Source organism: Geospiza fortis, unplaced genomic scaffold (genome assembly GCF_000277835.1).
Source record: "Geospiza fortis unplaced genomic scaffold, GeoFor_1.0 scaffold112, whole genome shotgun sequence".
Classification (NCBI taxonomy): domain Eukaryota; kingdom Metazoa; phylum Chordata; class Aves; order Passeriformes; family Thraupidae; genus Geospiza; species Geospiza fortis.
The window spans coordinates 20,074,643-20,095,612 of record NW_005054298.1 but is presented as its reverse complement, the minus strand read 5'-3'; the positions used below and the strand labels follow the sequence as shown (position 1 = coordinate 20,095,612).

Here is a 20,970-nt window from a genome sequence, read left to right as displayed (position 1 = left end):
GGTTGTTTTGAACTGATTACTTCGTTGTTAAATAGGTAAAAAAACTTGTATATTAAATGGATGGAGAGAAAGTCTGCCATCCTAAGGTTCAATTAATTCAACTATCTTCTAATGGGAAGTTGCTACAATTTTGTTTTAGGAGCTCAGACCCAGATCATCAAATTAGTGTTGTTCGTGGGTTCCAGGTTTGTGTAGGGTGAGGTGAGCTGCTCTTGCCCCTTTGGAGTTGTTTTAGAGTCATTCGATGTGCTGATGACTGGGTTGTGAATTGTGCAGGGAAGACCAGTGTAGTGCTTTTGTACAGCACATGAAATCTTTGAAACTGATTCTTTGAACTTAAAACTGAGCACACAGCATGTTCTTGATGGTGAGAGCATGGAAAGGAAATAGATTTATTTGAGAAATTTTCTCATGAACAGGATGAGATGTTAACAGGGTGTTAATGCTGAATGCCTAGAGTTGCAACTAAAAAGGAATACTGAGTTATGCTTAGGGGCAGCAGAGGAATTAACTGGAAATCAGTATCTTAAATAATTGTGCCCAATACTAAGTTTTTAAAATTGTTTTTATGCTGGAGTATTTTGGTGTCTCTTTTTGCAGTTCATTTGTGCCTGTGTTTTTGAGAACTCCCTGCTAGTTAAGTATTTCCAAAATAGAAATAACTTTGGCCACATCTGAGCTGATCAACTGACTTAGAGTGTGGCTTATGAATCAGAAAACTGAATTTAAAGATAGCACACAGGTAGATAGTGTGACAATGGCTTTATACAATATTTTGGTTTCTTAAGATGTTGGAATGAATTGGAGAATCTTTGATTATGTTGTTAGATTGCTCCTAAGTGCTTAATGCTTTATTTCTAGCTGTGAATTCTTGTAGAAGATTGATAACTCTGCCAACATTTGTCCACGATAGAAGATGGGTGGATTAATTTCAAGATGGAGGGTAAGTAACATTGTGCAACAATGTAATAACCTTTAGTCCAGAAGATGGGAGTATCTGGGACATGTTGACTGTTAATGCTGGCTGAATGCTAGTGCTGAACTTTTCCTGTGAGTATGTCATTGAAAGTCCAGTAGTGAGAGATATGACCAAAAATATTCATTGCTAAATCACTAAGCTGTGAAACTCTGCTGTTGTCCTTCATTTCCTTTGCAGTACCAGTCTGGCACTGGCTTGTTTAGCTTAAAAAAAATACAGTTTAAACTCTTTCTGTAAATCTAAATACTTTTGTTGTGCATCATTGGGATAGAAACTGCAGCATCTGTGACTTGACAGGTTGGTGACCTAGATAAAAATGGGTATGTGCAGAATACATTTCTGGCTGTTTTAACAAATTGTTTGGTAGCTACTTACTCCTGTACAAGTCTGTCTTCCTATCTGCTTTATTGATTGTTGAGTGGTGTACTGAGTTAATGAGGAAGAAGAGGCATGGGATTTTTGACTACTCTCCTGGCAGGTGTGAGTTGATTGAGTCTAGGTTTGCCTTTGCTCATTAGCAATTGACTGTAGAGTCTTCCATACAAAACTCCATTAAAGGTGAAACTTCAGATGGAGTGTCAGTTTTGTGTAGTAGAAACTCACTTTCAGGGTGATGCAGTGTGAGCTATGGCTTTTGAATTTGTAGTGTGAAGGGTGGGGAAAGATTGTGGCTTGATAATTCTCAGAAATTAGGAAAGATTCCTAGAAGGTGGATTTCCAGGTGCTCCTATAGGGAATTTTACTGGTGATGACAGCCCTTATTTGCAGGTGCTTATGATTTATTTACACCGTGTGTCCTTATATGGAATGAATAGTAGTAAAAAGCTGGAGTACTCAGGTTAGGGCTTCTTCTCTATATTCTCTGTGTTTTGCCTATTTCTGCCACTCATCAATTCTGTTCTTGTTTTGCTTTCCACCTACACATTCATTATTGCTGTAGAAGCATTATAGATTTTCATTTTTTGTGATGTAGGAGAGGAGCTTTCAGGTTAGAGTAATGCCAGCTGTTATATAGTGATTCATTACAGTCCTTTCTATTTGTCACACTAAAGTAGGAAAACTTCTTACCTTTATGTAAAATAGATAATTTATTAATCTATTATGAATATGTCTTTTTGTTAGGAAACTGTTAATGTACAGTAATCCACAAAATACTGAGTTTTTAAAAGTGAGATTAATATCTTTGTTCTTTCCCTTGTAAGCAGGCAAAGCCTTCTACTGTAGAAGTATTAGAGAAAATAGATAAGGTATGTGTTTGCTTTTTGGTGTTTTGTTTGATTTTTTGTTTAGAAATTTATGTCCTTTTTTCTGGCCATCTATTTCTCTCACATTAGGTAAAATACTCTCATGAAATTTTAAATTATTTTGGTAATTATTCCAGTAGTAGAGATTCTGTGTATCAGAGAAATGGTTATAATTTTTCCCCTTACTGTTTAGTAATTTAAAGAATACCAATACTGTATAATAGATAGTGAGAAGCTACAGGACAAGTATTTATTTGGAGAGCCTGAAATGGGAATGAATATGAAGCTGCCTTGATTACACAATTCAGTTATAACTAATTGTTAAAGTCCCCTGTAAAGGAAAATGTCACTAATGCAAAATTCATCAGGTTGATTAGAAAAGCTTCAATGTATGGTTTTATGTGTAGAAGTTCTAACTGTAGTGGTAGTAAGTAAGGTCGGGGCAGAATAACTGGATAGGTTGTTCGGTAATCAATTGTGATTTTTTGCCAGCATTTGTGACAGATGTCTGTACTCTGTGGGGAAATTAACTGTTTTGAAATATACTGTTGATATTTTTGTTTTCCTTTTAATGAAGCTGTGAGTACTTCTGTTGTCACTTGAAATACAGTCAGAATGGTTAACATAGCAGAGCATTGCTCCATCACTTATTAGTATACCATCATAGAGATGTTCATGATTTCACTCTTAATGTGAGGAAAGTACTGAAAGGAAAACAAGTAAAATGGTGGAGAGGTTCCAGCAATTTGCCATGTTAGTAGAAAAGTGTCAGAGACATTTAACATTCCACAGGTACCTGATGAAAGCTTTAGAATGCTAAGTATGCTTAGTAGTGACTTATGTGATAGTAAAGACTGCCATGCATAAGATACTGGTATTTTTTACTTCCCCCAAATATACTAATGCATTACAAATGTGAAAAAGTGCTGATTTTTAACTTTTCTTACCAATTGCTAATAAGGTGCAAGTGGCTCATATCATAGCCTTATTAGTATGGAGTATTTATGCTATGAAAGTTATCTTTGGGCAAATGTTGTCATTTATCAAAGAGCTGCTTGACTTTTCTAATCAAGTCTCAGACTGATAGGGCTGATTTTAGCAAACATTTAAAGGCAGCGTAGTAAAAACCTCTTACTAATTGCACTAATAAGGCTGAACTCTGTTTATTTGCAGGAAATACAGACATTGGAAGAATTTAGAGAAAAAAATCAGAGACTACAGAAACTATGGGTTGGAAGGCTTCTTCTCTACTCCTCAGTTCTTTACCTTATTACTTGCTTAATTGTATATTTGTGGTGTCTTCCTGATGAATGGACAAAAAGGCTGACAATGACACTTCCATTTTTTGCATTTCCATTGATGTAAGTAAATATGCCTTTTTTCTTTTCTAACTGCTGTCTCTTTGATAAAAGGAGATGGAAAATACATCTCAGCAGGGGTTTGGGTTTGCTTTGACAATCCTTGAGATGTCATAACTTGCAGATTTTTTTCCTCTAAAATAGATTCAAGTAGGTAGGCAGGCACTTTGAGAGGAATGTCTCTTGTGGGTCTGGATTTATTATAGAACTAGGTCTTATCATCAAAAGATAATAGCATCTAAAGTTACTTGGCTTATCAAAATTATACTGGGGCTAGAGAGCTGTCTCTGAGGCTGTAAGGTAATGTAATATATGCACAAGGGTTTTATTTTTATTGCAATTTAAGAAGTTACATTAGTATACAGAGGTAACCAAAGGTATGTCATCTTCATGTAAAATGTAGTGTATAACCTGGGAAAAATACAAGAATGAATAGAGAAACTTACTTTGTGTTAGGTGATTTTTAACACAGAATGGACTTGAAAAGTCATCACCCTAAGTGTGTTGAAAACTACTTTTACATAATTAGCTGTTTTTCTGAAAAATCACTGACTGTTTTCTTCAACAAGAAAATATACAAACTTCGTTGTATGTGAACTGGAGAAAGTATTACTACATATTTGTTCCACTGAGCTGATTGGCTGCTTATCCTGATGAGTGGCTTTTTTTGTCTAAGAAATCCACTTATCTGAAAGTAATAAAAAGGGCTCCCACCTCACTGAACAGCTGCTTTGTAGCCTCCCCTTCCTCCAGACCATCAGGGAGGTGAGAGCAGCCTACTGAGCATCTTCCCTAATGATGGGGACCGCAGTGCATTGACTAATTTGCTGAAATGATTGTAAGTACTTCCATTTGTACAGCATCTTTGTATGAAGGCATGGTTTGTACATGCCCTAGCTTTAGACTTGGAAAGGCAAAGTCAAAGTAAATATTTGAGGCTTTGCAAGTTTGATGAGCATAATGTAACATGTCGAAAACCCCCCAGGTGAAGATGGTGTTTGTATGTCATACTGCATTATTTGTAATATACTCATGTATTGCTGTTGTGTACTCCTGTGGAGAAAATTCATGGGCAGCAGGATCTTGACTGGAAAGGATTAATATAGAAATTAGAGCTCAAATTAATCTTTGGCAGCAATATGAATTAATTTTGTTCTTAAGGGGAAGCATTTTAAAGTCTTTGTTGTTAGTGTGTGAGGCTTGTTCTTGCTCATAGGAAAGTCTTGTAAAAGAGGAAGTATTAGCAGCCTCCTTTCACATAGGTGTGTTAGAATTAGTGTAGAAATGGAAGCTTTTATTATTGAAGGTGATGGCTTCTTGTGCTATGGTTTGAATTTACATGTTGGACGTTTATTCTCTGGTTTGTCTTCCAGTTATGCTTATTTTTCTCAAGATGGCTCTCTGTAAAGTTCTGATTTAGATGTCAGCTTACTAGCACTTAAAATCAGTCTGTTGTTCTCTTATGACTTGCAGCTGTTTATCAGATTTTTTTTTCCTTAAGCTATTCCTCTTCAGCTTTTTTTGGCAGATATGAATGGCAAGCAGCTGCCAGCTTGTCTTTGTTCTCGGTCAAGAGGTGACTCCATGCTGAATGCCTGGTGCCACCCAGTAATAGCTCTAGAGATTTTTCAGATCTAATCAAACTGTAGTATGTCTGCCTTTTCCAGCTTGCAGTCAGTCACCAACTTATTTCTGCCTTAGGTCAGTCCCTCAGGGTCTCAGCAAGTTACTGATGTTGGAAGAGCAAGTTAAGTTTTAGGACTATAACATCATTAATTTTAAATGTATACTGAAATACTTGAAAAATTGAAGAAATATGTTAACATTTTAGAAGGGTGCTCTTCTTGAACTGATTTTTATTTGAAATAGTTTTAATTTGCATGTTCTGATTTTCAAAGAAATATATTTTTTTTTGTAAAATTGGTTGAAATGATCTGCTATTAAACTTTTGTCTCAGATTTCTTATAGAAGAAATGCTTTTTTATTTCATGATATCTGACTTCATATTTAGAATACAGCTTTAGGTAGAAGACTATTAAACATACATTTAAAAAGAAATAATGCTTTTGCCTTTGTAACAAGGTATTTAAGGCAATTTAAACCCTCTAAACATTTATTTCTTCTGGTACTTTAGAAAGACACATTTTGTGTTGTGTAGGAGGATAAATCCACCTGTATTATTAGATCAGTTATTATAGCATACCTTTGAACATGGAACACTTAAACTTCTTTGTTTCTCTTACCTTGGATAGGCTGCTCTCAGATTCCAGGTGCCTCATCCAACTTGCCTGACTTGGGCTGTGTTGTTGATACTTGAAGGCATTTCTAACTGGGCAACCACTGTATAAATACAGAAGATGTGAATTAAGTCATTATGAAAACTCTTAAAGCCTTTTGCCTGCTTTCTTATGCATGCTTTTAGTCAGATAACCTTTCTAGCCTTTAAGATTGTTTTTTTCTTAAATGAAGCATTGCTAGTTTAGGCTCTATTATTTAATTAACATTAGGAGGGTTTTGGATGCTTGCAATGGCTTGGTGGATGAGGTTTGCCACTTGGCTTAGACTGAATAACTTACCAGGAAAAGTGTAAGCTTAATATTAGAAGCAATTCTAAGCTTTTAAACAAATGAAGTCCTGATGATTGCAAAGAGACCTTTCAAATGTAAAATGGTCATAGATCAGTTTAACTTCATCTTAGTATAAACTGCTCCAGCTAGGTCAGCTGAAACCCTACAGAAACTGAGTAGACTGGGGCTTCTCTAAAATCACCAGATCTCAGGTCAGTTAATTCTGCTTGGGAGAGCATTTGTACAATAGTTCTATCACATGGTTTTCATTGGTATTAGAATTCTTCCCACAAATATATTGGGCCTTAATTTTGGGTCTGAACTGGTAAGTTTCTTTTTTTTGGATAAAATGCATTATTAATCTATCAAATAAGAAGTGATGACTAAGTAAGTTTCAGCTGAAGATTTTTTAGCAAGTGATGATATTACTGCTGCTGCCTTAGTATTTCTGCCTTAAGTAACAGTTAATTTCAATTGAGAAGATGCTTTTATTTAGAGCAATTTTGATGTCTTGTTGACAAGATGATAATTTAATTATTACTTTTTTATATGAATAGTGTTTGAAGGTTTCTGTCTTTTGTATTTGTGAAATAAAATCTCATATGCTAAGTGTTGTTTGCTAAATTACTTCAGAAATGGTTACTGTAATATAATTTAATTAATATAATTCTTCTTTTTGTTCTAAAGAATCTGGTGTATAAGAACACTGCTCATTTTTTTCTTTTCCAAACGGACAGAAAGAAATAGTAAGTACTTTTTCCTTTTTTTTTTTTTTAATATGTAGCTAGTTGAGGATGATGCTTGCTATGATAATGTAAATGCTTTTGATCATGATCAAATGCTTTTGGCTTCTGGGAAGACAAGAGTAGCCTTTTAGTTGATACTGAAATTAGTAGTGTTAGCTAAACTTTTTTCTACCACATAGTTCATGAAAGAGCAGGAAGGAAACTGCTTAATCTTTCACTTCACTTATAAAATGGTGCTAACTTTCTCCTGTCTTTGCATGTGTCAAAAGTGTAATGGAATACAATACGATGTAAAAGTAGGATCAAGGGGAAAGGAAGTATGAACAGTAGTAGTAGTTCCCTTGATACTTGCATCTCATAAGTATTCCTGCAGTCATCTGTTATCCTTATACAAAAGGGAAGAGATTTATAGCAGATGTGTCTAATTTATTTGTCAGGATATCTTTTCTCTCCCAAGTTCTCCAAAGCATACTTATGTTTTCCTGAGTGGGAAAGGTATAAGTGGGTGTTTTTCTGCTTTTTTGAGAGCTAAGGAAAATTGGAAGTCGTGTAACAAAACCAAGAAGTAATGGAGGTTTTCAAATATATATAAAAAGTTGTTAAATTTTGCATTAGAATGAATCTGCATGCTATTTAAGAACAGCATCTGTGGCACTTGTCTGCAGTAGTTAGAATTCATTTGAGACTTTCCTTGAAAGCAGTCCAGCCTGTAACAATATCTCATGGTGATGTGAGCAATAATACAGGCAAACCTCAGTGTTGCACTGTGTTTTATGACTTGCAGAGCAGCATGATGTATTTAATTTGTGACAGCTTACAAGTTAAACATCACTTTTAGAATTTTTCTTAAACCGAATGTTTGCATTTGATATGCAAGCACAGAACATATATTTTTATGTAGAAATAAAATAGTCCATATATTCTGTGGTGCTGTGTGATTCATTTCTAAGGTGAAATGAATGATTTGCATTTCATGGATAAATAAGAAAAAAAGTACATTTTTCTACTTTGCTTAAGTGTCTTTATTGCTGTTTTGAGCGTACAGGCAAGTCTGGTGCTTTTGTTGAACCTGTGTTTAAAGGGTTTAGTAGATGATAGAACATGCCAAAAAGGATTATTCCTGTGTGGTTCCAGAGACTGGATAAAAATGAAGTGTTTTACCTCAGAGATAAAAGTCCTATATTTGAAAAAGAAAATCGAATGATTTTGAAAAGAAAATCGAAAGCTATCAACTAAGTTGCTCAAAACCAAATTTTTATTCTGGGATAAGTTAGTATAACATACTGAGACACTGGAGATGGTTATTTAATACAGTAAAACTCTGTGCTGGATAATCAGTATACATCAGGTTTGGGAATGATGCTGTGAATGAAGAAAATTTTAGCTAGACTCCAGGGAAGGTGATGCAGAGAGATGATGGAATTTCAGTTTTTGGGACTGGTTAGGCAAACGACTATTAAAGATTTAGGCTGATCTGTCCCAAAGATGGAGAAAATAAATGAGGTATATTGCAGATATTGACTTCTCTAGTATGATTTTTTTCTGTAGGTTTAATTAAGATGAGAGATGTTGGTTTCTTGAGAGTACTTTGCAGTAATTGCCATTTGGCCATGTTTAAGGGGCTGGTGTTTCTTGAGCTTCTTGTTGAGTACAGCAGGTAAAGTGATCAGAAAGAAACACCCACACTTGAAACTGGTGGCATTGCTTTGTGGAAGGCTATGCATGAAGGTGTTCTAGGCATTTCTGTACCAAAAGCACTTGAAGTTTCTTGAGTAACCATTGATAGCTGGCTGTATTCTGCTGTTTATTTGGTTTCATGATACCACACTGCATTGCAATACAGTTTAAACTGTTAATCTGTGTGGGGCAATGTGTTGTAATATAAATGTAACATTCAGTGAAAGGAGGTAGTTTGGTAATTTGCAGATGCACACTTTCTGGAATTGTCCATCTTCTGTGGTCCATCCTAGGATTAAATATTGTCTTTTTCCATGTCTTATTAACAAATGGGGATGGGTGTAGTTACACTTTTATTGTATAAATAATAACCTTTCAATTATGTGCATGCCAGTTTTAGTATTTTGCCCATTTAATGAAGAGGGGTATTTGATCAAAATGGATTTCTGCATTCTGGAAAAGTTCAAGTAATTATTTGTTCCCTTAATTTTAAGTAACAGTTTTCCTGAAGTAACTTTGAATGGTATGAAATATGTATTTATAAATAGTAAAAAAAAAAAAAGTGTGTTTGGTTGGGTTTGTGTCTTGTAGTTCTATGAAGCTTTTTCTGTCTTTAAAAATGGGTAAGAATAGGTATATTTTTACAGGAAGTAAGCTGCCAGTGTTCAGTAAAGCTGAGAAAGGGTAAAAAGTTGTACAGTTTATTGTTAAAATCTTCTTGCTGTGAACAGAGATAGTAGAAAGCTAATTTGTTGAGAGAATATCTTCTGCATTAGGTGATGGTTTACTACAGTGAGTTTTCTGTGTGTGTCACGCTCCAAACATTGACTTTCAGGAAAATCCCTCATGCTTTTGGCCTTTCTTCTTTCTCTTCCTCTTAGAGAGGTTAGCTGTTGTGCCTACTGTTTCAACAGTCTCTTAACATTTAGTAGTAAAATGACCTTCTGGTAGCTGTTCTTACAAAACTGGAGGCTTTGCTGTAGTCTGAGAATATAGAAAGGGGGAAATAGATTGAGCTTTGAAGCTTGGAATTGACCTGGCGTTTGAAACTAGTATGTGTTAAGAGGTTTATGTGAAATACTGAAGCCAGTAAATCTGGTACTCAGATATGCAAATGCTTAGACCTCAAGATTTTTTCTGTATTTTGAGTCATGAGATTAAATGTATTTGGTCCATTGTTGTACCAGTTTTAATGTAGGTCAAAGCAGGGCACTGGCTAGAATTGGTTTTCTTAATGAGGAAATGGTACATAAAAATTTTTAATAGTTATAACTGTAAAGTGATAACAGTGGGCTATAATTTATAAGCAGTTTCAGCATTTTAAGTGATTTATTTTCACATAAAAAGTCTAGTTATTTTATACCAGGTTTACTGATGTTTAGAGTTGATAGTGGTCAATGCATAATTTTTCCTGATATCTCAAGGTGAAGTCAATGTTTGGAGTGTGCTGAAATGAATTTATATTTGAAAACTAATGTATAATGTCCTTCTTTTAGATGATGCGCTGGAAGATTTAAAATCCCAAAAGAAAAAAATAGTAAGTAAAACTTCAAGAAAAAATGGTTGCTATGGTTGACTACAAATGGTGTATGCCAGATATTTGCACCAAACTTGATCAACAGTTAATCTCAGTAAGAAAAATTTAGGATGGACAAGATTCCAAGTCTTAGATAACTTGTCCTCTTAGTGAAGTTTGTGGCACTGAAAGCTGTTTCCTCTCTGTTTATTACTCCATAAGGAAGCTTGTTGAGAGAGGAAATTGTTTTCTTACATGGTTGGCTTCACCTGCCTTGTAAGGCAAAACTTTAAAACAGCCACAACCCAAACACTCTCTGCCCCCCAACCCTACCTTGCCAAAGCAACTCCTTCTCCCTCCAGAAATGCCAAAAATTCTATTATGAATCTTTGTTATTAATGAGTTTCCCAAAGTGTTCGCCTCATACCTTCTGGATTTTGCCATGGTAGCTAAATTAATAAAAAACCCAGAACAAAGGTACCAAAGATGAGTTGGGTGAGAGTCTGTTATTATGTCATGATCTATGTTTTATCACTTTTAAAATGTAGATGTAAAAAAGATAACCTGTAACCGAATTATGTCATTGTCCTTTGGTAAAGAGGATTTGCTGATATTTAAATGGATGTGTCCTTTGCTTTTAGTGGTGCTACAAAGGGATTTGAGAGACTTATATTTTCTAGGGACTAAAGACATAGGCATGACAACAATGTTAAGTTTATGAAAACTGCTTAACTGAAATCAGTTTATATTTCCAATTAACATAGTCATTTGGTAGCCTTAAAGGAAAAGTTCTTGAAGCAGAAAAGCACAGTGGAGAACAAAAGAGGTTTTGGAATCTTAAATGTGAAGTCTTCGTTTCAGTTTAAGTTTAGTTTTTTGTAATCATGAAAATCTTTTTTTATAGAACAACTAGTAATACTGAATTTTTGTGTGTGAGAAGCAATTAGGACAAAAGCCATTGAATAAAAGATTAGTCAGGAAGAACCTAAATGTGTATTTTGCATATGCAAAACATCAAAACAACATACTGTAGAAGAACCAAGATGAAACAATGCACAATACAAAAATGAAACAACTGCATAAATACTTCATAGACGAGAAAGAAATTGTAGTGTAACCATGGAGAATTTAAGTCTGGAAGTATAAATTGCCATGCAAGTCAAGCTTTAATCATTAAAGACAAACTTCTAAATAGGATTAGTGAAACTGAGTTCTGGGAAGTCCAATAATGTGTAAGTCAGCTATTTTTTAGAGTCTATGATTATCACTTGATCTTGTGGGTGCCTTGTTCCTAGCAAGGAACCAGAAACAGAGGACTTGCTGACCTCTTGAATCAGTGCAGTGTTGGTATTTTTTACTCAGAAGATGGACTCGGGAGGTTCATCATAATTTAAGATATTCAATTAAGCATTAAAATTAGATAATTATATATGAAACAGAACATGTTGAAATGAGCTGGAAGGAGATGCAGGTAACAAGAGAGAATATAATTAGTGTTTTAAATAAAAGCACTCAATCAATTGCATTCTATAAAATTTCATTTTGATAATACTCAGATTTGATTTTGTTTTGTTTGATTAACTTCCTTAAGGGTGCCTTTGGCTAATTTTTAGTAAAACAAAAATCAAGTGAAATAATGGGGAGAGAGAGGATTTTTTTTTCTTGTTGAATTCTGATTTGCTGGTGAGTTTGCAAATGGGATTAGTTACTAAGAAATGTACATTGTGATTCTCAAAGTATTTAGGATAAGTAAATTATGTGTTTCCTGTTTATTTCTAATGCAAATTGTTGTCTAGGCACTGAGCCTGCTGCAACATCTGTGCTTTTTCACTTTGCAGCTCAGCTACCTAATTGCTGGATAAATCTTACATTGAAGACAATTGTCCTTTTGAAAAATGTTACAGTAGACTTGTGTTTTACAGTCATGTGGCCCACCTTTTCCCTGCAGACATTACTTGTGTGCTGAAGGGAGATAAGGTGGTTACAGGGCTTACCTGTAAATGGTGTGAGCTCCTCACGTGCTGTAATGCCCTGGTGCATTTGCAGTGACTGCTCAATAGAAATGAATTTCTGTCTAACTTATCTTCTGGCTTTGGTGACATAGTCATATGTATACTCATGTGGGTAAAATACTTGACAAATACAGATACTTCATCTGGAAATTGCCATTAGTATTGTCTATCCTGTACTTTGACTCAAAGTTTGTGTAATACTTATTTCTCACAGAACTGACTATGCTGGTTTTCTCCTAGTGAATACTTTAAAGCTTGTTCAGTTATTAACTGGGGGTAGGGATGAAGTTAATCAGCTGTAATCACGGCACTACTTCAAGATACAACTTTGTTTCCCTCCTCGATCATAAGGAGGGATGCTGTGGTTGTGTTCGTGACTGTTTAGCTGTGATTTTGTCTCAGAGTTTCTCAGTTAATGAGGATGTCAGCCCTTAAGCCTGAGCATGGGTAGATGAGCAAGTTCAGAGGGTTAAGCATATTAAAGCAAGGGCACAGGACATGTATTAAGCTGATATAACTGGGAATTAGTGGGGAGTTTACCTGGAACAGCAGTCTTAAAGATGGGATAATTCTTAGCCTGAGGACAAAGTTGTGAAGCTAGTATAGTAATTACCATGCTAATTTTAGAATTAAACTTTGCTGAAGCTTGCTCAGCTACTCTCAATACTAAGTGTAATATTAGACTTTGACAGACTTCCAAGCCATTTCAGGTAAGAGTTTAGAAATTGCATCTGTTAATCTAGGAAAAAATACCCAGCTATTCTGATTTCAAGGCTGTCTTGGAGTTATGTTAGTAATGGGAAGAAAATGCAGCATATGAGTTCTGTTACTCAAATTAATTACTCTTTAATCAACTTTGTCTTCAGCCTTCTAGGTGTAGACAACCATTGATATTTTGATAACTTTAGTATGTGATAAAAACTCTGCTAGGAGTTGGTTCTTGTGTAAGCCCAGTTTTGTCTAACTGGTAAATTCTAGAGTACTGAAAATAGGTGACTGGAAACTCAAAATACAGTTTAAAATCATATTTACTGACAAAGGGTCAGTTACCTTGGTGGTTTTAACACTGGCACGGATCTGTTCAGAGAATACTTAATTACTGTGACTTAAATGATGTATTTCCAATTTTAATGAAACTTTTGCTACATGTACTGGTATATTTTAAATGGTAGACTGATGAGTTTCATGGCTTTGTGTGAATATTTAGAAAGACCTCCTCGTAGTTGGAGGTAAGTAATTCTCAATTTATGAACTCGCGCAGTAGTATGGTGAATAAGAGTGGTTTGCACCATGCTAGTACTCAAGTCTTTGGTTGCTAAATTGCCGTTACAAGAAGCTTGAAATACATTACTCATACTATGCAATTTAAGCAGCTGATGTCATTCCCACAGGAATTTTGTTTGGTTGCCTGTTGGGAAGGAGTTCATCCATACAATTGTTCATAGGAAGAGAATGTGATACCGTGCTTCTTTATTAATATCTGATTAATTCCATGAAAAAATCATGCTTAGGCTGGTATTACTGTCTTAGGAGTTCACTTGTGATTTGGGTTGCTCAGCATTATAATTTCATTGATAAGGATAGACTATGTGTTAGCCCTTGGCAGAAAGTAGAAAATGATTTTGTAGGAGAAGTTTTGGATCTCAGAGAAGACTTTATTATGGAAAAAGAGTAAGGTGTTGAGCAATTTGCTGTGTTAGTGCTCAGGATCAAGTTAACCCTTTCAAGATTATGCTTCAGGATGGTGAATGTAGCAGAAGTCAGTGTCTTGGTTTGTGTTCATAAATGAGCTTCCTATGTTGGCACAAAAGCCAGTTTTCTCTGCTATGCAATCACAGAAGTAGTATTTAAATTTTACACAAGCTCTTACTTTCTTCTGGTACTTACTGTTTTGCTCACAGTAAGTAAACCTGGTCCTTTTTGATTCTTTATTTGATATTGTCAGCCAAATTTCAATTTACTTTAGAAAAGTATACTCTCTAAGTGAAAGCATGAGAAATGTGAATGTGCCTGTAGAAATCCTGACAATTTCTACATATTTTCAATAAATTTGTAAAGACTCAATTGTGATACTGAATTCTTGTTCAGATTCAGCTTTACTAGAATTTTAAAGCTATATATGAATTTCAAAATATGAAGAGTAACTCGTTGAATTATCCAAAAACTATGTAATGTGGGGGATAACTTCAACATCTGAATCTTGTGGTGAGAATGGAATTATGTTTCAAAATAATGTTACTGTTTTTGCAAAACTTATGTATCCACAAATAGCTACTATACTATCTAATACTTCTGTGGCAAGAAGTGCTTTAGATAAAGAAAGTGTCAAGTGATGGTGGAGCATTCTGGTTTTTCTCTCCCCTAAAGGTCACTTTGTCCTGCAGAAAGTTATTACTCATTTTTCTTTTTGGCTATACAGACAATAGTATACATTTTATGTTCATTGATGTGAAGTGAATTGGGTTTTTAAAATTTTGATTTGGCAGACAAATACTAGCACTGACTGTTAAAGCTTCCCCACTTTACAGCTTCACCTCACTAGCCTTACCCCTTTGTATAAAAATCTGTCTTACAGTTTTTACTTCTATAAGCAATAAATACTTTATTTTTCCTATTAGGTCATTAATTCTGCCCTTATTGCACTGTGTGGCATTTGTTTTACAAAGTTAGTGGGTTAACTCCAAAGTGATGCTGAAATACAAGTCCAGGAAATTGATTTTTACTTCCTTCTTCACTCCCTTTTGTTTCAACAGTCCTTAATTAACAGCCTGGATAGTATTCCTTGCCTCAAACTTCAAGAAATATGTGGAGGAGTGAGTGTTAAATGAATACACAGTAGCCATTAAACAGGGTGAATTTTTATTTAGCTTCTGTGGTCTATTTGCAATCCTGAGGTCTGTCTAAATGCAAAACTCCTGCACAGTCTGTGTATGCACAATGGCTGAAACTTTAGTTTCTCACTAGCTAAATAATGGCATAAAATTCATGTTAACCTGCACCATTTGTTATTTTAGCAGTGATAAATGAGTTTGAGAGAATTTAATTTTTTGACCACTGACCTTTTCAGTTTTGCAGTTTATGCCAACAGCAAACTTCAGAACAAACAAAGTCGCCACTTTTAGCTGAACATGGCCATTAGTCAGCATATCTGGGAAGAAAGGTCTGCTTAAGATACTGTAAAATGTATTATAATTTCTATCCATGTTAGGTATTTGTCATAACTTCAGCTATCTCAGTTTCATAGTTAAGCTGCTTCTGATGTTGGCTGTTAACCACTAAAATGATACTTTACTAGTGATTACTTTTTTAAATTAAGCCCATGTATTGGCTATAAAGCCACTTGAGTGCATTGTAAATAAAACGCTGTAATAATGAAGTGCTTTAATTACACTCCCTAAAGTATGCATAGTTCTCAGTAAATTTTTTATTTAAATTCTTAACGTGTTCCTTTTTTCTGAAAAGCAGTTTGAATTGCTGTAAAGATGTAGATCCAGCCTTTAAAGTTATTTGAGCAAATTCCGTGGCTGTTCTCTAGTTAGTGAGTTTTCACAGCATTTGCAGCAAGCTAATTGCTTCTGCTAATAAATAATCTAAAATCGATGCTGACAGCAGTTAATTGGCACAGGGACTTTATTCTGTAAAGCACTTGGCTAACGACCTTCCTTAAATTAATAGCATTAAGTGCTATGAGGAAATAAATCTAAGGAATTGCCTGTCATTTGCTTGTCATGTCTAATAACTTCCAATAATGATGGCTGATAGATTTTTGCACATTCCATTATTGAAGTTGGTGCTTGTAATTATTCTCCTCATTATATGTAAACAATTAGCAATATTTGGTGTTTCCTTGCAATAAGGCTGTTAAGTACAAGTAGTCCATTAGAGTTTGGAAACTGTTTTTGAAAGCAAAATTCATTTTCCATTGAATACAGCAAATCCTCAGGTATCTGAAAATGCTACTGGTTCATGGATGAGCTTTGCCTTTTGGTAATGTTGATTAGATGCTTCTAAATGGGAGGCTGTGGTGGGGGGAAATACTTTGAAAAATTATCTATTGATGTGTGGAACCTTTCTGTTTCCAGCTTGAGGAAGTAATGGAAAAGGAAACCTACAAGAATGCTAAACTAATCCTTGAAAGGTTTGATCCGGAATCAAGTGCAAAGGTGAGTCTTGTTATTGATACTGATGTAATATGAAAGGTACTATGGAGCTGAGCATTCAGATAATGTTATTTATCATTAATTGGCAGGAGACTGAGCTACCATCTGCTGGAACATCTGCAACCCCAAGACCTGGACAAGGTAATAGCCCTGTAAAACGGGTGCTCTTTAGCATAGATACTCATCTTTCACAGTAATTTCTAGTCTAGAAGTCTGTCTATGATAAAATTTGTAGATCAATTGACCTCTATTTAGGGTTAATAGACTGTTCATTAGGCTATGCCCATTACTGTTCTGTATTTTTCAGGCAAGGGATCTATTACTAAAGCCTGATGTTCTAGAGAGCAGGATATTTAATGCTGCTTGATGTTAAAGCTGAGAGAAAACTAACTTCTTGTGGCATACTTGCAGCTTTTGTAGAATACTAAGGTGTGTTCAATTCTTGTGTAATGTTCATTGACTTCGTTTTTCAATTGAGTTTCTATTTATGGCTAGTTAGACCTTTCCTAATGCCATGCTTAAGCTACATCTATTTGCTGCCCAGAGAGGAATAAGAAGCTGGTGCATAATTCAACTATTTTCTAGTTGCAAAGAATGGACAGTTCTTTACTGCTTTACATTGTTCCATTTAAAGGTGCCATTGAATAAAATAAACTAGAAAAGCTTGAATGTGTTTCAAGGAAGCCTTGTTTCTAGATTGCCCACACAACTTTCAAAACTCAACAGATCTCACACACAGTAGAATGCTTACATTAAAAATGTGATATTTTTGCAAATATTTATGCAGACAGACAACTATTAATTTTTGTTAAGGTTGGGTGTAGTATGCTGTAGTTGAATGGAAAATGCTTGTATGAACAGAGTATAGAGGCTGCCTGGTACTCTAATACTGAGGATTGTACTCACACTTTAAGACCAATCTTTGTCACTAACTTGCTGTTATAACCTGAAAGGGCTGATGCTCAAAATAAACTGCAGAATCTGCTATGCACAGTTTTTCATAAAATACAGATTGCTTTAGAATTTAGTATTAGAATTGTCAACTTTGTGTTTAACTCTTGTGGGTGACCAAAATTCTATTTTTCCCATTTTTCACTTGAAGTACTTGTTTTGCTCAGTGCAGAGCACCTGGATTTACTAACAAAGGTGCTTATAAGCTGCATCATCAAATGCTCTGTTTTGTTCTTCTTGCTTAGCTTTAAATTGCCATGAAAATACTTTAAAACTATCCCTACTTGTTGACATTGACAGTGAATAGTTGCAGTGCAGTACCTCAATAGTGAAGCTTTAATCTCTTCTGTTGTCTTAGACACAACAGCTTTTTTTCAAGTTTGCTCAAGTTACCTGTCTTTCCTGTGCTCCATTTCTGCAGCATTCATAGTTTTGTTCAGGCGGAAGGGCTATTCTGACACCCTGTTCTTTTCTCTGCCTTAATACAGCTCGTGGGTGGTTGCCAAGAATTTTCTGCTAAACCTGTAATGTGTAGGTAGTCTGGTTTTAGCTCTTTTTAAACTCTTTATAAAATTCATCCTTGTTGAGCTATGTTAGAAATCACTCCTGCAGTCCAGTAGTAGGGTGACAGATCTGTTTGCAGAATGCAAGTAACATTGACCAGGGGATGAAACTGCCTGGAAATGCGTTTCTGTATAGAAATCTGCAGATAATTAGCTATAAATTAAACAGTGGTAAGTCTTTAGTCACTCTGACTTTATGAAGAGAGAGCAACACCAGTTTAGAAACTCCTTAGGAGGTACATGACTTATCTCTTCCCCTCTACCCAGGCTGTGTAAGGAGCAGTGGTGAGAAGTGCGTTGGTCAGTGTCTGTTAATTAGTCTGGTGCATGTTTGGGTTTCCAAAGTGTAGTGCCCCTGCTTTTGATCCAGTCAGACAAAAGCAGATCAGCTGGATCCAGCCTATGCTGTGTTGTGTTGATTGTGTCTTGACTGTTAATAGACGGGCTGGGAGGGAGAGGTTCTGGGAGAATTAGAGTTATTTCTGAGAGCCAGTCAGTGTAGGCTGTGGTCTATGTTAATAGGTGTGGTATGAACAGATATGTGAAACAGTTGTGCCTGAGGAGTTTGCCCAGGCTATCTGTGCTTAGAACTTTTTATTTAGAGCTAGGTGTAAATTGGTCTCATGGGCTTGGTGGAAGGAATCTTTCAGTACAGTTTAATTTGCAAAGAGTGCTCTCTGAGACTGTCATGGTGTGTGAACCAATAACTTCTAAGTGGGGACACAACTGAGAAAATGTACAATTCCCTTTCAAACAGATTCAACCTTTTGGGGTGCATGGACATTCTTGCTTGATCTTGAATAAAAGTGTAGTTTAGCATTGAAAGGATTTTGGAAAATAAATTTTGTAAATTGTCATGGCTTATGGTTGGATTTTATGATCTTAAAAGTCTTTTCCAACCTAATTGATTCTATGAGTCAATGTAAATTTTTTCATATGCAGCACAATTTTATTTTAATTTGTCTGATCTGTTCTCTAACACATTGAATTTGGAATTGGTGCAGCTTTTTATCCCCATTTAAGTAGTTAGTCAGACTATTGTAGTTTGGAGGTGCGTTATAGTTAAAGAGGGACAAGCTGTGCTTGCCTTTGGTTTGTGAAATTATGGAGGCTTAATTTCCAAATAGAGTTTACTTACCAAATAATTCTTCTTATATTCAGTAATTATTTCAATTTTTAGCTATCAAAAAACCTACTAGCTTATTGCTGTTCATGCTAAATATCTGCCAAAAATGAATATTAGCTTGTGTTCTGTGCAGTATATAACTTACTGTAACTAGATGACACCTTTATGTGGTTGTAGTATAATTTGCTGTATGTAGTATGTGGTAGAATTAGAGTGGTTTGGAATAATAAAATACCTATAAGTAACGTAACATTAAAGCTTCCCTGATCTTCTCTTTGCTTGCTTTGGGCACAAGCTAGCCAAGCAACAGAACTCATTTTCTTGAGCACTGTAATGGAGTCTTTTTGAAAAGATGATAAACAGTTACTGATACATAATCAAGTTGGACAATGTTGTGTATGAGGCAGTTGATGAAAGGTTAGTTTGTTTGTATGGTTTTTACTTACTGGTTGGAATGAATAAGCTTGCACATCATACTGATTGGTACAAAGGTTTAATCAGTATTGCGTAATAGTTGATTCCCAGGAAAACAACTGGTAGCAGCCCAATTTTCCTGTGTTTAGCTCTTCTTGCAGTTTTTGTGATTTTGACATGCACTGCTGAACTAAGTAATGGTAGTTTTAACAGATGAAATAGCTCAATCTTGTGTTTGGCATAAAAAAGATCACAAAATCCAGAAGGAAAGGAATTTGAAAATTTAAGTGCAGTTTTATCTCTTCAGAAATGTTTTTTGAGGGGTACAGTTAATGAATATATACTTTAGTACTTTGGCCATAGAGAAAAATAGGGTAAGTGTATAATTTCAGTGAAATATTTATCAGCAATATTCTGTTGTTGGTACCTGCTCTTTCATTTACTATGACTGCTAGCAGGGGTGTATTGTAAATGAGATCACTCTGTGACCTGAATTAAAAATGATGCAATAGAAGATGGTTGCAGGCTGTGGGAATGGATATAGGCATGAGGAGGAAGGAAGAAAATGCTTGGCTGGTCTTCAATACTAAAGCCAACAAGTTACGTAAACTATATATTGATTTGCAGTGTAATGTAGTGCTCTCTGAAAATAATGTTTCTCTACAAAAATCAAGGTGTTTTGAAGTGAGGAAAAAATAAAATAGTGATGCTTGTAAACATGAAACATGTCACTGCCTCACCACTGCAGTAGTGTAATAGTCTTTAAGAGCTCATACTGAATCATGAGTTGAGTAGATGCCTCTTAAGTAATGTGTCTGCTTATGTCTGAAGTGTCCAATGCTGTTAACTGCAGAATTTGAACTGTAGTGTGTTTGGAGAATAAAAGTTCTATTTTTAATCTATTCATCTGTCTTCATGCTGTTGACTTCTGGATACACAAATATCATTACTGAAGAAAATCCTTGGAAAATGTCAAAACTTCATTAAAACTACATCAGCAGTAGCTGTAAATTGTGTTAGTGTTGAGATCAGTGGACATGTTTCTTAGCTAAGTTGTGCAACTTGGAATTATGGAAATCTGGAACTTTGCAAAAGGCTCATTTTTAATACATTGCATGTTAAGGCAATTTGAGAAGTATATAGATCATATTCAGTAACTTCAGAAGAATATTAGGGCTGTGGAAGTGCAGGGCAGGAATTAGGGGAGTTAGTGGGTAAAGGATCTGTATGTGATACTAAAATGATGCGACAGGGCTGTACTCTCCTTGTCCATGACAATGCATTTATGGATCCTGGGGATGGTATCAGGAATGTAAGCATCAGAAATCCAGGTTTGTGTGTTGTCACTGAATAACATCTACAGCCAATCTATGAAGGGCAGTACTGGAATGGATGGGCTGTTGCTTGTGCCGAGGAGAGCATTTCTCACTTTCTCATAATGCAGATTCTGGTGACTTCTCTTACTTGGGGAGCAGCAGAGGGTTGGCAAGTTCTCTTAAGTATGAATCACAGAATAGAATGAAAGCCAAGTGAACTTCTAAGTGAAGGGGGAAAAGAGGCATTGTAAATAACCCAGTATTTTGTGGAAACTAGCAATGAGTCTTGCATTCTTAACTCTGTAATGAAACTAAAACTACTGAAGCATATCTCTCTAATA

The 20,970-nt window shown here is 35.4% G+C and overlaps 1 protein-coding gene across 4 annotated transcripts in view; it reads left to right on the top strand.

Annotated features, from left to right (window-relative positions):
* Window positions 1-859: 859 nt before the first annotated feature.
* Window positions 860-20,970, top strand: part of LNPK (lunapark, ER junction formation factor) — a 44,710-nt gene continuing 24,599 nt past the window's right edge. For 3 of the 4 annotated variants that reach the window (XR_004081854.1, XR_004081853.1, XM_014307376.2), the window contains exons 1-7: window positions 860-943; window positions 2,182-2,226; window positions 3,397-3,584; window positions 6,836-6,894; window positions 10,068-10,108; window positions 16,182-16,262; window positions 16,349-16,400. Coding sequence is in view for 2 of the 4 variants with exons in the window: in XM_014307376.2 (XP_014162851.1) it covers window positions 917-943; window positions 2,182-2,226; window positions 3,397-3,584; window positions 6,836-6,894; window positions 10,068-10,108; window positions 16,182-16,262; window positions 16,349-16,400 (493 nt within the window). In the remaining 2 variants the exon portion in view is untranslated. The remainder of the gene's footprint in view (window positions 944-2,181; window positions 2,227-3,396; window positions 3,585-6,835; window positions 6,895-10,067; window positions 10,109-16,181; window positions 16,263-16,348; window positions 16,401-20,970) is intronic. The other variant, XM_005415874.2, reaches the window with a different exon arrangement.